The sequence below is a fragment of the Semicossyphus pulcher genome, unplaced genomic scaffold, assembly GCF_022749685.1.
Source record: "Semicossyphus pulcher isolate SPU_LCO1_2020_fin unplaced genomic scaffold, fSemPul1.0.p SCAF_18, whole genome shotgun sequence".
In the NCBI taxonomy this organism is placed as follows: Eukaryota; Metazoa; Chordata; class Actinopteri; order Labriformes; family Labridae; genus Semicossyphus; species Semicossyphus pulcher.
This window is the reverse complement of record NW_027211691.1, coordinates 19,267,129-19,291,742: the sequence shown is the minus strand read 5'-3', so window position 1 is coordinate 19,291,742 and position 24,614 is coordinate 19,267,129. Positions and strand designations below refer to the sequence as shown.

The following is a 24,614-nucleotide window of genomic DNA, read 5'->3' as shown; positions in this document are numbered from 1 at the left end:
TCAGACATTTCTCATCTGTGGCTGTAAAAAGAGGGTTAGAGCTCTGACTTTACATCTGATATCAAAGGGATTAACTGTCATACACAAAGCATGATCTCTTGCATGCATTAGTTCACGCACTGTGCATAATTAACACTCAGCGACAGAAACATTTGAAGAATTTCAGTTAGAAATCAGCATTAAGAGCAGATTATGCATTCAAACGTGTCCATGCACATTTAATAGAGCACACAGATATATTGCTTATATAATGCTTTGTTTGCTGCACTGTTTTTCTCCTGCATCATATTTTCTCACTGAGTCACAGGGCTCACCTGGACAGGGGGTTTCCACTGAAGTCTGCGATCTCCAAGGCCCGGCAAAACTTAATGCTCTCGGGGATCTCAGGAATGTCTGCAGCAGAAAAGAGGAGGCAGACAGGAGTCAGCACCATGGACGCACAGATGTATAGTGGTGCTTGAGGATCATTTTCGATGGAGCAAATCATTTTAAGTTTCCTTTAATCACAAGCAGCTGTGCAAGAGCAGAGAAGTGAGCGAAAGGAAGGGAAAATGAGACAGAAATAGATGGAAGTTGTACTAGGAAGGACGTGGTCAAAGTTTATTATTACGTCTTAATCCCCCCCTACACTGAAGAAAGCAATCACACATCTGTAGCTGATGTCATTGTGAAGTACCATGGGATCTCCCTATCTTCTTAGTGAACCCACCAATGACGATGGAAATCTAATTGACGTTACTCATGCAGAAATCTTGTTTGTGCTGAGATAGTGTGAAGTTAAAGCTGGTTTATTAACGTTTCTTCTTCTTTTATTTTAATGAAACAGCCACATGTTCATGAGCTAACAAAAACAGTTGGCCTACTTTCTTCCTCACTATTTCGATTCCTCGGATGATAAGCCAACATTCTTTTAAACATCAGTGATAATGTAAGTACACACCTTAAAAAAATATATTTTGATACAGGGCTGTTTATTGTTGTTATCACTGTTCTGAGTAACATAGTCCAACATCTTGAAATTAGTCATAGATCTGTGAGACAGTACTATTGCTACTACCACTGCTTACATCCTTAAAGGAGCAGTTCGCCCCTGGAAAAAGCCACTGTCAGTCAAAGCTGGTGTTCTCTATAATCAATAGAAGCAATAATATTTGGAAATTGGTGTCATGGCTGTGGAGAAAGTTGTACAAACATCTCGTGGTTTCGCCCATTCTACATTCCTACAACACCCAGCGTGCATTGCGCCCCTCCCTCTGAGAGGAACGGCCCAGCGAGAGACGCTGGAGTGAAATACTAACGTTTCACTGCAGGCAACGAATCAGTGCAGTACAGAATCCGAAATACAACAAGATTATACTGGTCGATCGGCTAAAACATCTTCAGGTCTGCAGTCTACATTTCAAACCTGATGATTTTGAACGAGACATGACATCGGAGGCGGGCGTCCTAGATTGAGGAAGTGTAGTTTAGCGAGCTCCCTGGCCTCTGTCATTGGAGAAGCGGATAGCGTCCTCCAAAGGCACAGAGCCAAATGGCATTTTTTCCTACCATAATGGCATTAGCTCCCCGTAATAGCATGATAGGACTGAGGTTGAAAATTGGCGAACTGGCCCTTTAAAAGACTTAGAATTTAAATACAGTTGGTAAGATCCAAACACTTTTGTAAGCCAGGCATTTTAGTTTGCACAGTATAAAGTAGCTTATAAAAGATGAAGACATGATTTCACTTTCACTCTGCCTGCGTAGTCGATTGCACATCTAGAATCTGCAAAGAGCAGTCTGACCTATTGGCTCGACAGGGTGAACCACTGGATCCTGCAGGTGCAGGTTAAGAAATCCCTACTGAGCCGAGCAGCCTTTGACGTTTATCTGGCTCAGCGTTGTCCTGCAGCAGAGGAGCAGGTGAGCAGACAGGCAGACAGATGGGAAAGGCCCTCACAGGCCACTGCACACTGCTCACACAGCACTCGACGCAGTGTGGAGCAGAGCAGATGTCTTATATCTAGCATGTAGGCCCTCTCTGCTACTGAGAGCGAGAGTGTGTGTAGCGTGGTGCAAGGACACAGAGAGGGCAAGATACCTGTGTGCGTTATGCGTGTAAGGTGTGTTGCAGAAATTAAACCGTAGCCCCAAATGACAGGAGGTTCACCTTAAGTCTCTTTTGGCTGCATTGTGTTGCTAGATTTATTTTTTTCGGAATTTTCAAGGGCATGGAGATTCATGTATGAATGTCTGTTGTGCCGGGGGGGTTGACTGGCAAAGAGGGCCAGCAAATATTTATCTAATGGCTGCTGCTAGCGTGTTGATTCAACTCATCTGGCAACGCTCCCGTTGCTTGAGCCCACATCTACAGACATCAACCCCCTGGTTGCTCTGTGTCTTTTGGGTGGCCGAGCAAGAGAGGAAGGTTAATTTAAAAGCACATCATTAAAGTAATTGTGTGTTAATGGGTGGTCTTACAACACAAATCGCTCAGTGAACTTGTGCGTGTATTCACGTACCATTTCTGGAGATGTCCAGCTCCACCAGCTGCATGAAGTTGGCCACCTCAGGAGGGAGTCTCTGGATCTCATTGTCACTCAGGCCGAGCTTCCGGAGGTTCAGTAGTCTGAAGAAAGGCTGTGGAGACAAACAATGCTGTGTTAACCTCAAAGAAGAACAAGAACAGCTTTGATGCGCCCTTTAAGTGCAGGATGACCACATTTTGCAGGCAAAACATCTCTTGTTAAAGTACTTGCTTTTCTGTTAGTCAAGTTCAAATTAATCAGCTGATCAGTTCTGCTTTACTGACAGTATTTACACCAGAAGTGGACACACATCAGATTTAGTCAGTAAGTGTAGTGGCAGGCCTAAACATGATGTTATGATTACTCTTGAAAGCGTGCTAAATGTTGCGCTGTTGCTTAACCGACTCCAAATTGAAAGCACAAAGCATCCTGTATATTCAGACGATTCCCATCTACAGGACTGAGTTTTAAAAACATTCCAACCGTCATATTCCCAACAACTCTCCCTCGCCATGGCAACACCAACCCAAACAAAGTGGCTTTGGATAGGAGGGCTGCGCAGAGTGCTGCCGCTGTAGCCGTGCCAAGTGCTTTCACAAGAGGCTGGTTGTTGGACGGGACAGCGTTCAGAAACATTCCTCCGCCAGCCCGCTGTGTGTGCGCGCCTGTGTCTGTGTCATCTGCTGTTAAGATGGACGGACAAGACAGGCTGGCGGGGACAGCAAGAGGAACGGGCCAGAGCTATGCAGTTATTAACCCCTCAATCAGTCCCTTCCTATTCGGCCCACAGAGGAGCCACTGTCTGTCAAAGCGCATCCACTTCTCAGAGGCTGTGAGGAATGAAGACTCTTGCAGACTTGGGCTTCTGGGGTTGGAATTCGTATTAACTCATTATTCAGGGATGCTTTCTAAACTAAGGATGCACAGACGTCTGCATGTTTGGAGCCCTAACATTAATTAAAATTAAACCCCAGGCCTTCTGCTGAAAACAACCATTGTGTGTCAATTATGAGACATTGATAAGAATCCAAAACACTTCTAAGCGCCTCCTTTGTCCCTCGGACTAACATTGTAAAAATGCAGCCCCGTAACACGCCTGTGTCCAGACTGTTGCATAAACATGTAGTCAATCAGATAACCCATCTTTGATGTGTGTTAGCAGGTTTCTGCTTGAAACAAGCGTGAAAACACACACGTACACACACTCCAGACAACATGCGGGGAGACGGCGCTACCATTACGCTGCCAAAGAGAAGAATGCTCCAGTTTAGCTCTGCACTGTTCCTCTGTGACAGACATATCCTGCTCTAAACGTATTATGCTACTGCAGCAAGTTTTTTTTCCTACCAGTTTTATTTCCCAGAATCTGTTTGGGAAAGTACTGACAAGCTCTATCTTGCACTTCCAGTGAAATCCCAAACATTTCCCAGCAGCGGTTAACTGGTGGTTTAAACTAACATCCACACCTGATGGAGAGTGATATGAGGGAAGGACATAAATACAGGACAGGACGGAGCCGGAGAGAGGGACAAAGAGGGTGTTGGCTCCCTGAGTAGCAGGTGACAGGTATCAGATGGCAGGAACAGGAAACAGGAGCTGTGGGCGACCATGTGACCAGGGCCAAGCCCAGATGGGAACCAGCCCCCAGGAGGGGAGGCAACCTTGCTGGAAGAACAGGTGACACTCTGCGACTAATGCCGCAGAGCACACCTAAAAACTAGTGCTTCAGGTACAAGAATACACAAACTTGTTTACTCTCCATAAATGCTGAGGCTTCGGGTTTTTCTTCTCACCGTGAAGCACAACTCTTATACCAAATTATGTCAAGCCAGATTACTGCTAACGGACAATCGGCCATTCTTCCACGCAGGCCAAACCAATCACCAAATTAGAGCTTCTGCATCAGCGCATTCCTCTCCTCTCTTGATATTGTCCAGAGCTCGGTCAGTGAAGAGGAGAGAGACAGTAATATAATCATGCACTGTGAACAAGTTGTCATGAACACTCACAAAGATGGCCATTCACTCCTGAGCGGGTGATCACAGAGAGGCCTGCTGGTGTTTTTCTAGGAAACAAATGCAATGCTGTACGCGGCGCTCAACCCAGCTTTACTCAGTCGTTTAATAAGAACAAGGCGATTTACAACATCTATTTTAGTGTCTTTGAGAAGCCGCAAGATGCTGAATAACTTAAATCAAACACTGACATTTAACAACTGCTAACTCCATCAATGAAACAGGACTTGATGTCTCTGCCGTTTCCCACCGACTGATTAAACAATAGGGAACCAAACAGTGCTATACGGGTCAATGGGTCAATTGGAATAACAAGTGGGAGGAGGGGGATTTAGTGTACCGCCACCGTCTCTTTATTGTATTATTAGCGCGCCGCAGCAGTCGGCTCAGTCACTCACGCAGCCTTCACAGGGCTGAGCTGGTGCGAGGCAGCACGTTGGTGAGAACTAGCACGCTGCATTTTCCTTTAGAACTTCACAACTGTTTTAATGAGAGCTCCTTGTGAGAGTTGTTTGCTTAAGGAAGGGAGCGAAGCTGCGAGACGAGGGGGGGGATAAAGTACAGTGGAACAGAAAGGAGGGAGAGTGTGGGCAGGTAAATGATAGCCGTGTCAGCAGAGGGCAGTGTGAGGTCTCAAGAGCACAATACAGCATACCACTCAGCAACAGCCCTTTAGTGAGCCATTATCACAGCATTAAGTGCATGTTTTTGCAGCACTATACTCAGAAATAGAAGCATTTTCAGCAGAAACAGCAATTAGGAAAACTTTTGTTTTATCTATAAAATGAAGCAGGTCATTGATCCTCTGACTTTTCCAATAGACATTACTCTTCTATAATGTCCAGGTCTATAATTACTGTCTTCAGATTCAACGAAGATGCACAAACGTATATGATTGGATGTCTTTAATCCAGTCCGCACGCAAGTATGACCAACTGTTCAGCGAGAGGGAAGCATAAGGCACATTCTCATCCTTCGCCCGTATCATTAGAGTACATGTTTAGTTTAAACTGCGTCTTAAAGGGCCAGTTTGCCAATTTTTAACCTCAGTCCTATCATGCTATTATGGGTAGAGATAGACCGATATGTTTATTTCAGGGCCGATACTGATACCGATTATTAGTAGTCAAGGAGGCCGATAACTGATATTTGGAGCCGATATTCATTTGCAGTAAAAGTGAAAATATTGGCGTCAAAATTTTGAATAATACAAACTCCAACACTTAACTTTGTTTAAATGCCTTTAAGCATATGTTTAGTAAACAAACAAACAAAAAGCGCAGGGAGTTCCGAGGGTCAGCAGCATCTCTTATAAAGTTAACTGAAAACTTAAATAAATAAGTAAATAAAACAAAGTTAAATCAAATTTGCAAAGAAATGAACTTTTTCTCCTCTCTGCCGTGTGTGTGAGCACTCTGCACTCTTATCGGCCGTCGGATAAAAAACAAAGGCCGATGCCGATATGTGTCAAAATGCCGAACATCGGCGCCGATAATCGGTCTATCCCTAATTATGGGGACCTAATGCCATTATGGTAGCAAAAAAACGCAATTGCGCTCTGTGCCTTTGATGGACGCTATCTGCTTCTCCAATGAGCCCTGGAAAACCTCTGGGAGCCAGGGAGCATGCTAAACCTCACTCCCTCAATCTAGGATGCCCGCCTCCCATGCCTGCAGCGATCAATGCCCCCCGACTGTTTGTACAACTTTCTCCACAGCTATGGCGGCAATTTCAAATATTATTGCTGCTATCGATTACAGAGAGCACCAGCTTTGATTGACAGTGGCTAACTGCTCCTTTAAGTGCTTTAGGATACATTACATCACAATGCATTTTATTGAATATGTATGAAAACTATACACTTGCTTTTTTCCGGATGATTTATTAATGCATTTGGAGTAGAAATCCATTACAATATGTTTTAGTGTCTGGCACGATATTGTGTTTTAAACGATTTCGAGCAGCTGAAAAGGAGAGCCAACTGTATGTGATCATTTGAGTAAAAAAGTAGAGTCGAGCCTGCAGCCATGTTCCCTCCCAAACTGCTTTAAATTCCAGGGTAAAAAAAAGCTAAATTACATTAATGGCTCAGAAGACGGCTTTGAAAGCCGACCCAGCTGCACAGATTCTGTTGGACCATGATAAGCTCTTACACAGGGGAGGATCGGGTCCGTGTAACATCCACAATGTGACCAACGCAAGCTAGTGTGAAATGAGTTCTGTGGTGCGGGTACTTATTAGAGCTATCCCCCCCGTTACTATACAGTGTATGAAGCCTCGTCACCCATGAGCAACCTGTGACAGAGAGCTGTGTGGAGCATCGTAGAATGCATTGCTTTGTGTTATCTGCACCCTGCTTAGCGTACATTCCTCTCAGACGGAGTGGGTTGATGTGCCTCAGGATGTGTGCATGCACACTTTTGCACTTTGCAGACGTCCTCAAGTCACAGGAGAGAGGAGGCTGTGCTGTAGGTCTGTCAGTCAGCACTGTTTACAGAGTCTTAGTTTTACTTTGCTTAAGGTTGCCAAAAATTCTGGCTACAGCAGTAAGACTCAGCGTGTGTGTGTCAGTGGGGCACAGAGCAGCATGTTAACGTGCAGATTTGTGTGTTCACGTGTATTAGCAGCGCCAGGTGTTTGCTTAAGAGTGTTTATGAGTGTGTTAACGTGCACTGGAAGAGACTGTAAATTCATGTTGGAATGCTAATGTTTGTGGACCTCACATCACTGCAGAAAAACTAATTAAAATGTAACGACAGATAACCGAGAAGCAGAATGTGTGTTTGTGACACATGCAAGGAAACTGTACGCTCTCTATACGCGCCACTGTAACTCAGTGAACCGAGGCCTGATGTTCACAGAGGCTGCAGTGTTCCAGTCAAGTGACTCCATTTAGCTTATGGTTTCTCTCCAATCATGGCATCAGACTACAGACGGAGCCGGCTCCTCCTGCGCTGCAAACACACACACACACAGACACTAAATTCAGCCACTTTTTTAGTGTGCAGGAGACCGTAGAGCAATCCCAGACACTTAACTCCATGTTCGCCCTTAATCATTAACCTGAGTCCAGGTTCAAAGTTACAAAAACTCTAATGTATGCTGTCTAATGTCTACAAATGTATCGATCAATGAAGGCACAGCTAGAGGGAGGAAGTCAAACTCCACACACCGTCATTAAACCTCTCGTCTATTCTTCCGACGACCTCCCTTTTTTTGTTTTACTCTAATTCACTTCCTTTCCGCTGTAAGTGGAATTCCTATTCACACATTCCTGAGCCTCTTAATCTCATGCAAAATCTGCCCGGCCGGCCTAGTCCGCATGTCCCCCACTCTTTCCAATATCGAGTCCCTCACAATGCACACAAACTACGCACACTGCTGGGGTGAGGGGCTCAAAGAGAGGGGAGGGGATGGAAGGGCCTGGACTCTCTCAGCGTCCGGGGAAATAAAAAGGCGGAGAGGATTTGGTTGACTGAGTAACTTGCTCGGTCGCTCGGATGGCGAGCCTCATTACTGCACTCGCTCCTATAGATAGCTGCACTCATTGTTGTGGTATAAACTACTCACATGAGAGGCCACAGACACAAAGCAGCTCCGCTTTAAGAATCAATCAATGTCCTCTTGCTAAACTTTGTAGTCGGAGTTATGTGAAGCAAAAAGTAGGAGCGCTTCATGCTCAGTTATTTCAAGGCCAATTCTAATGTAGCAACACACGCTGAGGTTGCTCTGCTGCTCTGCAAAAGCATCCCCTCCCCCCGCGGAGAACTTTTTCATCCCCCGAAACTTCTGCACATGAATGAGATTCTAACTGGTCCTCTTCTCCTCCTCCTTCCCTCCACTCTCTCCACTGCTCCACCTCTCTGGGTTCCCTCCATTTTCCTTGGCAGAAGGACAAAGGCCAAGCCGGCAGCCCCACACAGCAGGGCTGTCAGTCACAGGCCGGCTCTCGCTCCCCCCCCCCTCCCAGCCAGGGGATTCCTCCATTGTCCGAGAGGGCACCGCGGAGGAGAGGGAGAGAGAGAGAGAGGGCCAGCAATGGAAGGACTTGAAAGAGGAATGTGGCAAAGGATTACAAAAGGCAGGAATGACTAAGAAGGATAGAGGAGGCGAGTGGGGAGAGCAGCGCAGAGGAGAAAAGGAAGATTGTGTGCGAAGAGAGCTGGGAGAAAGGGAGGGATGGTGGATTATTAATGGAGAATGGAGGGTAAACAATGGATTCCCACAGAGCTCAAATGGGGACAGAGACCTCAGCCACTGACCAACAAATTATTTCAACTCACTGACCCTCTCTCACACAGAAGACTAATGCATTTCTTTAATCAAAACACACAACAAATGTCCTTTAAGTGTGGTTTTAATTGGTTTCAAGAGTCCCCTAAATTCCTTGTTCCTTGTTGTCCATTGAGGAACAACGCATTACTCTATATCTAGTGGACTATTCTTATTTTAACCTACACACCGTACTTTTTCCTTAAAATAAACATGCACTACACTTCCTCTGCCCTCACCCACTCTCTCCCACACTCGCTCTGTTGCTTGCAGCTCAGGTGTATTTGTGAGCAAGAGCAACCACATCCACAAACACACCAGCACGACACAGCTGCCCTGCATCTATAGTGTCTCATCGTGTGTGCGTTTCACTTAAAGACAAAGCAGCTAATGCGATCAACTTCAATCAAACATGCGTGCACTGCACACACAAAGAAAAGGACGCATGTGTGACTGTTGTCGTGCAATTATGAAGCTCTGTGCATGTGAGTGGGACTGTTTGTGTTTCACTTAAGTGGCACTTTCAGCCGTGACTACCCCTTTTTTTCCGGCTCCAGTCGCTCAACAGGCCACACAGAGAGCAGGGCGTGGTGAAGCCGGGATGACTGACAGGGAAGCTAACTCCCATCTACTTACACCTGTCCTGGTGGCTTTGATCTGCGCAGAGAGCAAACACAGCCCAAAGCCAGGCCGAGCGATACCACCACGTCACATTAAAGTAGCCAAACACAGCTCTGACAATGACATATCGAGGGGAGATTAAAGCTGCGGCTTAACCATAAAAAAAACACATTTTGGTAACAACTCTGCCCTTGTCAGCAAAGCCGAAATCAGTATGATGAGGAGAGAATTGCAACGACTGCATGTGGTGGTGAGGATTTTCTGGATGAAAACAAAACACATTTGTAGAGGCTTAAAGCTGATTTCATAATGTAGCAGGTTCCGTCTAAAGATGCTCTGATGCCGTGTTTCCTGTCCGATGACGTTTAAGATACCATGTCTTGAGTATTTGCAGATACTGACTACCCTTCTGAAACAAGTGTGATAAAAAATATGTAGGCCTACATATCACTGTTGTATAGCCTAGAAGGAAAGTTAAAAACAGGCTGAGCTAAGGACAGCAGCCCCTCCTGACGTCCTGCATCCATTGAAGAGCGTTGGATACACCCTGATTTTTCACATTGGCGTAAAATGCAGTGTAAAACGTGGGCTGCATCCTATATACCGCTGTGACCAATATACCAGTATAAAATACAGAGAGAGGTATGTTATAGTCTGATGGTATTTTACGCAGGCGATGTACTATAATCTAGCTAAAGTTGTCGGTTAAGTGGTGACATCACACCTCCGCATGAAACTGTTCCCGGGTCCGAGCCGCTACAACATCTCCTACTTACAACATGCAGCCGTGCTGTGTTGTGTTTTACTCGCTGTTTTAAGCTAGCAAAACTAACTGGATTGTTGCCAAAGCTGCCTCACAGACATGCACAGTCATGATCGCCATTGCAGCCGCCACTCTCTCAATAATTAACGTTACCGTAGGCTGCCAGTTACCGCTAGCTACAGCGCCGGCGGCTAGCAGGATTGCAAGAACGACATGTTGAATTTTGAATGTGTTTTTAATTAAAATACATTGAAAGAGTTTTGAAATAATAATAATAATAATATAATAATAATAACCCCCCTAAAACAGACTGCGTCTTATATTCTGGTGTGACTTATATTCCGGATTTTACTGTCTTTCCTTATTTTATCTTCAAATCTTTACACATAAGGCCTTAAAATATGTGGTAGACAAAATACGGTTATGGATCAGTGAATTGTCTCATACACACTTCAGTACCACCTCAGGCAACTTTCAGCTCATGCTGGCATAAACAGCGACTCTCTCTTGCTCTCTCAGCCCTCTGGACATCCTGTACTTTTGCTGTGCTGCCATGTTTTCTTTACTGAGCCTGTGTCGGGACAGAGTCGGGGAGGAAAGGATGGATGACCCCAGCTGAAGGGCTTTAGGCGTGGGTACATGTACACAGTTTATGTATGCGTGTGTTTATGATTGTGTGCATGCGAGGGATCTTGTATATGCTTGCAGGCTTCCAGCATCCTGGTCTGGGTAAACACGTGGAAGCCCGGACAGACTGTTGATGAGGGGAAACTGCAAAGGGAAAAAGGGAAGCCTACACTGCAGCAATGACAGTGCGGACAACAATAAGCACCTCAAACAGCACAGGCCGATAATGAGTGCTGAAAAATGTCTTCCAAAGCCAACATGGTTCATAAACAACCACAGTGACAGCAAAGGCTTTCCCCCATTGCCTCTTGGGAACGCTGACATAATGCTATTATGTTTCAGCTGATCTTGAACGCAGCCAACTGTGCAGCCCGGCATGTTTAGTTTATAGATTCCTCGTAGACAGCTGTATACACCATGCCAGCACAATGTGAAATAAATAGAAGGCCTATATCACACTTGTGTCTGTTGATGCAGACTCCAGAGGGCTGAGGGAGGAAGATTGAGAGAGAACAGGTGGAGGTGGCATCCTGTGAGGCGAAGAGGCTCTTCCACTCGCAAAGTAAAAGGCTGAGGAGTACCTCTGCGACACGTGAACATGTAATAGACTGCATTTTGAAAAAGCGACACTTTCTTATGGTTTTAGTTTGCAAAAGTGGAGGCAGTGTTTATCAGTGTAAATGTTCAAAGGTGATAAACTACATATATCCTTTCAGAGACAGGTGTTTTGATGGTTAATACTAGGGATAGACCGATATTCGGCATTTTGACGCATATCGGCATCGGCCTTTTTTTTTTCTTTAATCCGACGGCCGATAAGAGATCAATTTAAAACTGGGTTATTTTGGCTCTGATGCAGCCGTGCCTCTCTGTCTGCAGTCACTACTCTGTCTCCAGCATTGTCCCGCCCACAGCACTGATTGGTTACAGGCAGAGCCATGGCACGGGTAACAGCCAATCAGCAGTGAAAGCTGTGCATGCAGAGTGCTCACACACATGGCGGAGAGGAGAAAAAGTTCATTTCTTTGCAATTTCTTTGTTTTATTTACTTTATAAAACTTCAGGAAGTTATTTATTAATTTATTTAAGTTTTCAGTTAACTTTATAAGAGATGCTGCTGACCCTGGGAACTCCCTGCGCTTTTTGTGTGTTTGTTTAATAAACATATGCTTAAAGGCATTTAAACAAAGTTAAGTGTTGGAGTTTGTATTATTCAAAATGTTGACGCCAATATTTTCACTTTTACTGCAAATTAATATCGGCTCCAAATATCAGTTATCGGCCTCCTTGACTACTAATAATCGGTATCGGCCCTGAAAAAACCATATCGGTCTATCTCTAGTTAACACTTTGGCGCTTGGCACGTGGCACTATGGGTTATGCTTTCTGTGTCAAAGAACGGCGATCGCTTGGTGCAGTAAAGCGATTTCCAGTCAGCATTTTAAAAATAGACGAGTAATCCCTCAACTGTTGCCATAGTGGTGGGCTAATCACTGCTTTGGTTACTAAAACCGTCGCAGCGATAGAGCGGGAGAAAAGCTTGCCTAACCAGTCCCGGGACACGATGTCCACCACTTGATAAACTGAAACATACAGGAGAGAGAGAGAGTAATAGGGGTTGAGAGAATCCCTGCACAGATTTGCAATCCAAACTAGATTCAAAGCAGCAGCCGGACTGAAAGCCTTGGACTTAGGGCTCTTACGCCGGCGTGCAGTTTGAGGTTTCATAAAGCCCATCGTCCATCCGACTAAAACAATCACAACACTTAAGCAAGACAATCAATAGACTGTTATCAAGATCGTAGCTCTACATTAAAGGAAGCGGGAAACAATATAATTACTGAGAACTACAACGTGTGCTTGAGAAATCTGCTGTAGAGAATGACCGACCATGTAGGGGGGGCTTATGTAGTGATTAACCAAATCTAAAGCCTTCTGTCAAACACGATGTAAATGATGCAGGTGTCTGGAAAGTCACTGAGCTGATCAGGACCACAGTTTGAACACAAAGGCATGGGCCTCGAGATTTGTTTTAGCTGATACATTAAAAGGTCAAGCACCTGCACACTGCTCCCATTCAGACTGTTCTGTTTAGATGAACTAATGGCCGGAGATCCCCCAGCTATGCTCTCACACAGCAGGCATGAATGAGTTCAGATCAGAAACTGTAAAGGAGGCCCTCCACCTCTCCTCTCCACCCCCTCTCCCTGACTTCATCACATGCTCCTTCATTCTCTTTCTGTGTTCCCACAAACATGACACAAAAACCAGAGGGCCTATTGTTTACGGTCTGCAGAGGACGTTCGGCTCTTTCCTGGATGGGCCAGATCCGGTATGTGCTGCCTGCCAGCTCTCCGTTTTGTCCCATAGTGAGGCTCTGCTGCAGGGGACCAACATGGCTGCCAGGACTTAGGGCACAGCATGGCCCAGGCTTTGTATAGACAAGCAATTTTGTGGCTTGTGAGTAAAGTGTCAGCACGTAAAGTAATTTAAAACATAATGGGAGGACTTTGACTCTACAGCGGGTTGATTCAGCATTTATGGAAAGAGGAACACTGAACTGAATCTGCGGACGTTTCTGAGCTGGTTGTTATGGTTTTAAAAAAAGTGGTAAATTATTGAAGTTGTGCTTTTATATAGAGCGTCAGGCAAGGCCTGGTCACAATGTCCAATCGCATACATTATAGCCTAACACTTGCAAGAATAGAGTAAGAAATGCTCTCCAAGCAAACTGCATCTTAACTGTAAGATGTACACTTCAGAAACCGGCTGAAAAGAGCACAGGTCTTCGGAGTGCACGAGCAGCCTCGGTACAATTGATGCATTGTATGTGTTCCGGTGGTGACCTCCCTCACAGGATCATGTGGCTCAGTGTCTATCGTTTTCCAGCAACGGTCTTGGCATTCCCTTCTCCTGCAGCCGGCTGCACGCAGGTCTCTGTCTTTATATTACTCTCTCAGGAATGTTCCCTGACCGTTTGAAACTGACCTGGAAACAAAGAGCAGCAGACACAACATGGCTTCTCTACATTTTTGCATACAATGTTTATATCTTTAAATAGAGATTTTTGGCAATGTAGTTTTAACTATTCAACAGTTTAAACAGATAAAAGATTATTTCCTGACTTATTTGTGGGCCTGGAGTGAAAGCAACCTTTTCAGGTGGCATCACCAGCCAGTCTTGTGCTGAATACCCACGAGCTGACTAACATCTGTCAGTTTTGCCTGGATCCAACAAATCTGGATTACACAATGCCACCCGCTGTTTTTGAGTAAATACATTATTAAAAGGTCAAAGTGAGGGTTTCATGTTCTATTCGCTCACTGCCAAAAGAAAAAATTCAGTTAACTGACTCAATCTACTGCATGAAGCTTGTTTTGAAGGCAGGGGATGCTTAAACAGTATCATATATTTATAACATAAAGCTAAAGTCAGTCAGCTGGTGTTCTCTGTAATCAATAGAAGCAATAATATTTGAAATTGGCGCCATAGCTGTGGAGAAAGTTGTTCAAACAGCTCGTGGTTTCGCCCATTCTACATTCCTACAACACCCAGCGTGCATTGCGGCCCTCCCTCTGAAAGGAAGGGAAATAATAATGTTTTCAGAGTGGTACAGAATCCGAAATACAACAAGAATATACCGGTGGATCGTCTAAAAAATCTTCAGGTCTGCAGTCTACATTTCAAACCTGACCATTTTGAACGGGACATGACATCGGAGGCGGGCGTCCTAGATTGAGGAAGTGTAGCGTAGCGAGCTCCCTGGCCTCTGCCAGATGACGCGTTTTACCTAGTCTGGTGGAGGTTTTCCAGGGCCCATTGGAGAAGTGGATAGCGTCCTCCACAGGGACATTAGCTTCACATAATAGCATGATAGGACTGAGGTTGAAAATCGGCGAACTGGCCCTTTTGCAGAGTTGTGAGTACAGATCATAAAGCAACATATAAACCTCCTACAGTAAGTAAAGGCAGCACAAAGTCACCTCTATGCAGTTCAAAGAATTAGCCGACCAGCTCCTATGGAAAAAAAAAACCTGTTCCACTTTAGGCGTCACTATAAAACATCCTGTCTTGCTGCTGCAGCTTTTTGAGAGCCCTAGGAAAGTGAAGCTTTGAGAGAAGTGGGTCGTCTTCTCCGGTCTGGGTTACTTCTGTCTCAGGCTGATGCAAAGGCTGCAGTGTTGCATGCAGATTTAGATTTGGAATAGCAATCGCCACACAGAGAGAGAGATAGTACTATAGGTCTAAAGTGACAGGGAAGCCCCAGCTCATCTGGTGACTCTCCCTGACAACACAGGGTAAACGCGCCCCCGCATCAGGCAAACTATTGGCCCTGGGAGATTCATTACCTTGGAGACCAGAGTTTGTTGGCTGAATTTGCCCGGGAAACAAGGGAGCAGAAACCTCCTGAGTGATGCTCGAGTGACAGTGAGCCTCGCTTGATTCAGGCACGTTATCTGCTCTGAAAATAAATACAGTATCTCTACATCTGCAGCGGCTCATCACAAACAGGAGAACCATCTCTGTGATGTAATCTGGTTTACGTGGGTTATCTTTTTATGTGTGCGTTGTCAATCTTCCTAAACACGGTCCCGGAAGAACGTTTAAGCACATGCGCTTATCTTCAACACAACAAAGAAGACAAGCATGCCGTTACTTAAGATTACATGCCAAATCCCATTAATATGTCATGGAGACAGCGTAATTACAGAGTTGTCTGCACGCCCCTCCCACATGACTCCACAGAGGATCAACGTCAGGAACCATCAAAACACTAGCCCTAAGCACACGCCGATCCACCGTGGCTGCATGAAATGCAGCTCCTCTACATGACCAGTGTCATAAACCTGGTGTGTGATAGCAGATCTAATAATACACCACGAGGGAACCTGATGATGCACTGTACTTTAGAGCACAGATAGCACATGTTGTACCTTTGCCAGCAAGCCATGTTCCTGTCTAACAAAGTATGAGGTGACAGAGTCCAACCAAGCATACTGCACTCAATCTGTACTTGTCCTTGACCTTACCTGACATGCTGTTCCTGTGCTCACAAGGTCTCACACAGTCACAAATGATCCCTGTGCACAGAGCAACATGTGACAATACTCGCTCTGCAGCCTGTCCCAGCAATCCTCATGCAGTCTACAACCCCTCGCTAACGGACGTGCAAAATTAAATAGAAGCAATTTGAGGAGGGAAATGTTTTCATTGGTTGCACTAACAAGAGATATGAAGGGTTCTGCTCACACCAGAGAGTGCACAAATAGTGATAAACTCAGTAACGTGTCAGCCTGTCTCAAAAATGTACACAAGCATAGAATCGGCCTCAAGAGAGCTTTACATGCAACTGCAATGGTTTTAGATTCTGTATACCGCAAAGTGGAAAGAGATCAGAGAAAAGGTTAAGTGAGGCGTAAACATGCCCACTCAAGTTGAACAGTTTCCAACTTGAGCGTGAAAAGTTGCATAACAGCTCTGCAAAAGCAAAGTCTGTGCATGTCGTTGCAGCAGATATTTGTACTCCCAGTCAAGAGACATGCAAGATTATCATTTAAATAAATGTCTGTGAAGTCTCTATCTATCGCCAAATGAGGTAACACGATGGTGATTGAGCCGATGGCCCACTGATAAAAGCCTTTGCATTTGCAGTGTTACAGACAGGCTGCGACTTCCGTGGAAAAAATCACAAGCGGCGCCCAGTTAGTGACGCATGTTCCATCACCCAGCAGAGGTCGGTCTGCCAGAGAGGGTAGGCGGAGCTAAGCGGCTGCTTTTTTGGTCTCTGCATGTGCTGCGAGTAAACAGTAATCTGAACAAACAAAGAAAAGATTGATGACTACAGATACAACTTCCAAAGAATCCAAAGAAAAAAATAACTGGGACCTGCCAAAATCTGAATATAACTACACAAAAAGAAAAAGTACTTCTAAACTCTTTCAGCTCCTTCCCAGAATTCCCATTTGTGTTTCAAGTCCCAGACGTTTGTGGGCTAGCTTAATTAACACACCATTAGAGTGGAGCCTCATACTTAACAAGGCGTAACAGAAATTAAGCTCGATTAGCTTGAGAATTCAACTGAAGCAAGACACGCATGAGTATCTTGCATGCTTCAGTGTTCAGTGTAGGGCCTGTGTGTGTGGGCTTCACCGACAGGAATGTGCAATGAGTAAGTTCAAGTGTGTGCGAGCGCGAGAGAGGAGCGAGGGAAGGGCAAGCTCCTGGAGATTCCAGGCATGCCTGCGTTTCCTCGGATGTCACGTGCTGCAGTGCAAACAAAGCTATGCTGAGTTAAGAGGACACACGGCTTCGCAGTTTAGCCCAAAACAAAGCTCAACCAAAAAGATTTATATTTTCTGTATTAAGGATCTGCAGCCTAAATATGCTTTTGTAACTTTCAGCGCGCTCTTACACAACAAGGACTGAAGAAATATTATTAGAAAGCTGCCTTGTGGGAGAATAAAGTGAAGAGAATGAAAACAAAGAGTTGCATTGTGAGCTGCTGTAATTCTGCGAGTGAAAATAACTGACCTTTTACTATTAACAATGCCCAAACTGTCAACACTTGCTGAATCTGTTTCTTGGGACTGTGTCAACTGACTTAAAAGCAGAGACATCAACACGAGAACAAAGCGATGGAAAGGGTTAAGCTAGAAAAAGAACAAAATCAGGGCATTTTTGCTGCACTGGAGATGAATAGATTTGCTCAGGGGGGGCTGCTGACACACACACACAGCCACACAGGACACGAACTGCTGCCGTCTCCTTTTTCTACAAACTGCTTCGACTGTTTCGCATGAGCGTGACACATACATGCGTGTGTGTGTGTGTGTGCTGCTTTGTGGTCTCCAAAGGACCTCGCTCATCTATTCTGTGTCATACAACACACAAACATTCACCCATCAGCACCTCTTTTAGGAGACTCAAGCTGGTCATGTGGCACAACCCACACATTCAACCTATGTTATATTGTGTTTGCTCAATAACCAATTAACCAACCATGACCAAGCATCATTGTTAAAATCCAGTAAAGGAAAGCTCCCAAATCAGAACTTTTCCCTCACAGGTGGTCCTGACCCACTTCTATTTTTCTACAGCAACAATACACTAGCCTGGAGACTGGCTCGTACAGAAATTCACAGGCAGCCCAGTGTTTTCACTGAACTTTTACGCAGCTGTGTTGCTTCGGGGCAAAACATATTTATATGATTGGAGCAGGGCTGCAGGAGCTGGGTTTCTTTATTTCAGTCTTAACTGACAGAAATCGGTCTTTACTTCCATGCTTTAAATAAAAAGAGCCATAATAAGATCGGTTCTCAAATGATGTTTCATCATAGAAATCCTAGTTTTCACACTTGATTAAAAAATGGCCATACTTTCAGGAATATAAATACATTTTTCCATGTAGAAAAAATGCCCACTTGACTGCTTTTAACAGAGCTCCTTGTTGCAGACAGGAGCATGTAGATATTTTGAAATGGGAGATTGAATAACTCCTTTACTAAAATATGTACCAGGCTCATCTGCGGCGCACGGAATATATCACACTCAAACACTGATCCCAGTTTCAACCTCAGTCCTCTCATGCTATTATGGGGAGCTAATGCCACTATGGTAGAAAGAAAATGCAATTTGGCTCTGTGCCCGTGGAGGACGCTATCCACTTCTCCAATGCGGCCTGGAAAACCTCCGCCAGAGTACGTAAAACGCGCCATCTGGCGGAGGCCAGTGAGCTCGCTAAACTACACTTCCTCAATCTAGGACGCCCGCCTCCGATGTCATGTGTTGTACAAAACATCAGGTTTGAAATGTAGACTGCAGACCGCAAGATTTGTTAGAGCAGATCCACCGAAATATTCTCGTCTTATTTCGGATTCTGTACCGCTCTGAGCCGTTGCCTGCAGCGAAACGTTAGTATTTCACTCCAGAGTCTCTCGCTGGGCCGTTCCTTTCAGAAGGAGGGCTGCAATGCACGCTGGGTGTTGTAGGAATGTAGACTGGGCGAAACCACAAGCTGTTTGTACAACTTTCTCCTCAGCTATGGCGCCAATTTCAAATATTATTGCCTCATCGATTACAGAGAACACCAGCTTTGACTGACAATGGCTTTTTAGGAATTACAGCTGAAGGCACACCTGAAGCACTGTCCTGCTTAAGGTGCAAAAATACATCATAATCAAAAAAACATGACATGTTTCCTGGCATACATTGTCGAGGAAAACATTTCCCCCATAACAAGTTCATTGATCCACTTGCTAGTGGTTGGCTAAATCAATAGTGTGATCAATACGGAGGAGAAGTAGACAACACAGCAATTTAGATAAGTTGTAAATGATTATTCTGTCAACAAAAACTTAAGTGATCAGGAAACGCAAAGCTCTGCAATAGAGCCCTGTTACTGCCAAGTACACATCTGTACTTTATCAGTCAGCAGGTAAACACTGTAGGTGCGTGCACTGAATGACAAACGTTTGCTTTAGAAATAAGCTTATGTGTGCACAAAAGGTATGACTGGCTTTATATAATAACTACCCAGCTGTCTCGAAAAATACATTTAATTTAACCTGTGACTTTTCCTATGCAAATTCAGCTTTTGCTTTATTTGCGGCAGTTTCAACAGAAGCTTCTAAATGTAAACGCAGAGAAAGAGCAGTTATTCAGAAATGCACGACATAGTAGTTTAGGGACAATCATAATTGGTTGGGTTGGGAAAAAAATATTCCCAAAATGGAACCAAATGTTTGCACCCGGGAGCCCTGTGGACGACAGGCGGTGAGATGGTGAAGTGAGGAGTTTTCAAGTGGTGCAGACACGGCCATTGAAGTAGTAAACAGTGCTGCAGCCACAAGTGAATTATCGTACTCCTTTATCATGACTCAGGGGCTCTTGGGCTTAACATTCCTTCACGGGTTGGTGCAACATCTTGTGAGATTACAGGGAAACAAGGTGCCTTACATCATTTATCATAAACGCAATCAGTCAGAGATACTGCAAGCTACTGAGTGTGTTTACCAGAGGCTGCTGCTGTTCTAGAAGAGGGGACATAAACACTAAACACAATAAAACACTTTTTTCCCCCCTCAAATGCTTGTTTTTCCTGCCTGGACTTCAAGTTGTCTGAATGGTCTACAAAACAAGGTCCAGAGTGGAGATGGCCTCACAAAAACAGGGCATTCCACGGCTCACTTGATTATTCCCACATCCTGCTCGGAGAGAGACGCTCCCAACAAAAAGGAATCAACAAGAAAAACACCGGCGTCAACAAAATCAGACTGGCTCGATGGTAGACGCTGACTGAGTGCCTGGCTTGCCCCGCAGAGAAAACAAACCAGGGTTTTGTGCATGCGTCCTGAAGCAGCTCTGCCGCCGGGGCTAGCCCAGACAGAACTACCCACCTGTGTTAACACACGCTTTAAAGGGCAGCAGATCTGTTGTGATAGCTGCTATGAGATTGAAGTAGTTGCTTATTGGTTGGTCCCACTTGTACTGTTTAATAAATATTACAAAGCATTTGTGTCAAGTAGTAAAACGTGTCTCCTTCCTCTAAATCCAGCAGGTATCTTTGACTGTGAATACCGAACTGGATGGAGATAAGACAGCTGTAGGTGCAGACAGCACACTGGGTGGAGGATGTCAGGGCTATCAGGTTTCAGAGTGATAGATAGAGGCCCTCAATGACTGTGTGTGGCCAGCAGATAAAGGCCAGCATTTGTTTGTGGTTGGTTTTAATGCCATCCCTGGCGACCTTTTCCCCCCACAGTGACATCAGCAGCACCCTGACAGATTAGCCTCAAAGGACCATTTGTGATACAGAGAGTGTGGATCCTACGCTTCTGTGTAGTCAAAAGGTTCAGACACAGCATCCCATCGCAGAGAAAATGTCACTTGACTACTCCAAACTACGCTTGTTTGTCGACGACAGCCGGCTCTTTTGGGTCTGTGAACGTAATGTGTCGAAAATGTACAAGTGAGACAGACGGATTACTCAAGCAGAAAAATACACATCAAGCACGACATGACCTCAAACTATAATGCTAACAGGATGGGAAATAACCATCCTTGCGCTAGGCAATTGCAATCTGCTGACAAGCTTGACTGCATAAACCAAGCCTTGTTGACAGCTAACAAATAATAATGTATTTTCAGGATTTTTCTTATATAGCAGACAGAACTTGTGCAGGATTTGAGTTTTATATTTACAACTTTATGCGGTTTTCTAAATGGCTATAAAATTTAGAGATGCACGATACTGGATTTTTTGCCGATATTCTCCAATCCTTTTTGCCGATTTAAATACTGATATATTTGGCACGTTTTTCCCCCACCTAATTGCAGAGAACATCAACTCTCCCCTGTAGTAGAAATTGATATCATTCCTTCTCTGATTGCAGTGGCCCACTGGCAGATGCAGAAATTACATAATAATAATAAAATGTACACATTCACAGGTTGATATAAGAATAGTACTTAAACTTAGGTTTGTACAAAAGGCCATATTTATTTGTATATAACATTTTCTTTTAAATAAATAACAACAATGAAAATGACTTTGTCGATGCCGATATGTCATTTTCAAGCCATAATTGGCAGATACCGATAACGTGCTGATAATATCCTGCATCCGTAGTAGAATTATAGAGAGCTAAACTAAAATCTTTCAACAAGCTGCTGATCAATCGTGCTCAATATTTTTCAGGACAAAAATATGAAGCATTTGGTTGTTTCAACTTTTCTGAAGATTTCTACTTCTTGGATTTTGTCTTGGATTACTTTTGACTTGTAATGAGGTCTGACTTTTTCTGACTTTTTATTGGCTGACAATTATTCCATGTAGGGATAGACCGATTATCGGCCGGGCCGATATTCGGCATTTTGACGCGTATCGGCATCGGCCTTTTTTAATTTTTTTAATTTTATTTAATTTTTTTTTTTTTAATCCGACGGCCGATAAGAGTGCAGAGTGCTCACACACACGGCGGAGAGGAGAAAAAGTTCATTTCTTTGCAAATTTTATTTAACTTTGTTTTTTTTACTTTATAAAACTTCAGGAAGTTTGTTTGTTTAATAAACATATGCTTAAAGGCATTTAAACAAAGTTAAGTGTTGGAGTTTGTATTATTCAAAATTTTGACGCCAATATTTTCAATTTTACTGCAAATGAATATCGGCTCCAAATATCGGTTATCGGCCTCCTTGACTACTAATAATCGGTATCGGCCCTGAAAAAAACATATCGGTCTATCTCTAATTCCATGTCCTAATCTTCATGTTAGATGTGGCCCTTGACACCAACCATGACTAAGCAAATTTACCCAAGGTGGAAAACTCTGGATTAACACCCACAGTAGAGCTGAGTCCACTCCTCACTTCTGACACAAAGTTTGGTTCTCACTTTGCGTTTCAGCTTATGCGTGTTTTAAAAAAGGATTTAAGTGTGCCTCTCCCTGCTCCTGTATACAGACGGGCCTTTGCCCTTTACCTCAGAGCTTTCTAAACACGGGCTGCTGCTGAAAGGATGAAATCAACACAATGATAATACAGTAGGGGAAAAAAATGGCGTCAACTTGCGCATCTTGTCTGTGTGTACTTAATGCCTGTTGTCAACAGAGCACCCGTCCTATCACAGCAGTCCAGCAGGGCATGCAGCCCCGCCACAGACTCTCCCCTATCGCAAACAGCTGCCACCGCCACCACAGCCATCAATTATTCACCGGAGCTTTGCCTCCTTGTTTACCTTTGAGGCTGGTGACCAAGGCCAGAGTGAATGGAGGAGTGGTGAGAAACAGAAGCGTTGGTGTACAGACGAGTGTTAGGTCCAAATCGCACTGCTGACAGACGAGTCAGGAATCATTAGACTTGTGTCATGTGACGACAGAGGCCGGAGCGGGAAGTGCTACTGTACTGAAAGTCAACAGGTCCACACAGGGGGGAACAAAGATTATAATGAAGGGGATGTATAATGTGGAGTGTTTTTTCTCCAACTTAAGCAGGCTGGAAAACAAGGAATATTACCAATATTGATTCATTTAAAAACTTTTATTTGTAGATGCTTAAATATTCTTAAAAAAGCTAAAACGCTGAGCGCAACGAAAGACAGAAAAGCAGTAAATCTCTACATTTTAGCAGCACGTCCACATGCACCTTGCTACTACTGGTGTGCAGGTAACACTTGAGGTAGCCGTCTTAATACGGTTCTTCCAGCAGCAATGTGTTTTGTACTGTAGGCTTGATATTTCTACTGTTAACATTGCTGACGTCCTCCAGAAAAACGGCACGATTTCTCAAAGTGTCAGGGATAAAAGGAGGGAGGGGTGTGTGTGTGTGCTTTTCAGACAGAAGAGCAGAAGATCCATCCACACTGTGCAGCAGGAGTCTCCAGGGGACCAGCTGTTAGCTCTGAGACCACGTCTCTACTGCTCCTTTCCCACCTGACACGGCATGTCAGCACAGACTCATGGATGGATGGATGACCCGAACACCAAGAGCCCCAGAGGAGCGGGGATCAGTGGAGCTCAGCTTCCTGATCCCTTCCTCTAGTGTAGGTGCCATAGCCCCCCTTCTCCTGTTAATCCATCTGCGGTATAAAAGACACCCCCCCCACCACTACCACTACATACTCCCTCACTCTCTCACTCGAACACACACCTCCCTCTACCACTCTGTCCCACCAGATTGGGGGAGGGGAGGGGGGCAGGCAGGATGTGAGACCAGCTGGTCATCAGCTCAGACAAAGAAACCTGCTGAATGTGCTCTTGCATCAAAAAGAAAGCCAGATCTCTCACATTGCTGTGTCTTCATGGCCTCTCTTTCACTTTCCAGGCACTGTGATACAGCCTGGCTCTGTACGGACTACAAAAGATTTTAAAACCTCTACTTCTGTTTTTCTCTCGGATGTTTTTTTTCACAATCAGAAAAGGGGTAGAGTCAATTACAACCACAAATTGACGAAATCTTGTAGTCTGGTGTGAGAAAACAAAACAACAAATCTTCCTTTAGATCCGTTCACACTTTCTGAACAAAAGTACCTCAGGCTTCAAAACGCTTTCCCAAAGCAGGAATGAAGAGTGAGACAAAGAGCTGAGCCGAAAGAACGACTGTGGTTTTACCGCAGAGAGGCCGGTGGCAGGTGTAATTTATCTTTGGTCCTAGCCTTGTTCAGCCAGTCACAGGGGAGAGACAAACCAGGGCTCTCCTGTAGAGTTAACTGGAAACTTGGGGAGAGGAGATGGACTGCAGAGCTCAACAGTAGACTACAAGGTCACAACGTGAAGTGTCCTAGATTTTTAAACCAAACTTCTCTCAGTAAGAAGCAAACTTTTGGATCTCGAGCTCGGAAAGTCTGCATTTCTCTCACGCATTATACAGTACATGGGTGGAGCATCGGTCATCCTCAATTGGCGGTGCCATTTTTCAATCTTTAACAATTATAAAAATACATAAAACAAAGACACGCTTCACCGTTCAAGCTCGGCTAAACAATAGCAGACCAATTCACATTGAGCAGGAGCTGAGTGAGGGGCCTAATTTGGGTTTCTCTTGACCTGAGGCTGAAAATACACAAGGGACTAGAGAAGAAAAGCAGTCCGATTTTTATCACAGCATTTATGTGCTTGAAAGGAGACCCAAACGGCAGAAAAGCAGATCCCAGAGGAAGCGTACGCTGAGACGCACTGGCCTGTATGAAGAGGGGGAGGGTAAAAAAAAGATGTGGTGCTGAGGGGCATTTTCACGGCTGGTCGAAGCCCTAATCTGCCCTTTAGCAAGAGCTCTGTTAGCGCACGTATAACGCAGGGCACGGGTGATAGAGGG

The 24,614-nt window shown here is 44.6% G+C and overlaps 1 protein-coding gene across 13 annotated transcripts in view; it reads right to left on the bottom strand.

Annotated features, from left to right (window-relative positions):
* Positions 1–24,614, bottom strand: part of scrib (scribble planar cell polarity protein) — a 64,556-nt gene that overhangs the window by 35,113 nt on the left and 4,829 nt on the right. For all 13 annotated transcript variants that reach the window (XM_069667045.1, XM_069667046.1, XM_069667034.1 and 10 more), the window contains exons 2-3: positions 2,502–2,619; positions 315–393 (exon numbers count right to left, since the gene is read on the bottom strand). In XM_069667045.1, coding sequence (XP_069523146.1) covers positions 315–393; positions 2,502–2,619 — 197 coding nt within the window. The remainder of the gene's footprint in view (positions 1–314; positions 394–2,501; positions 2,620–24,614) is intronic.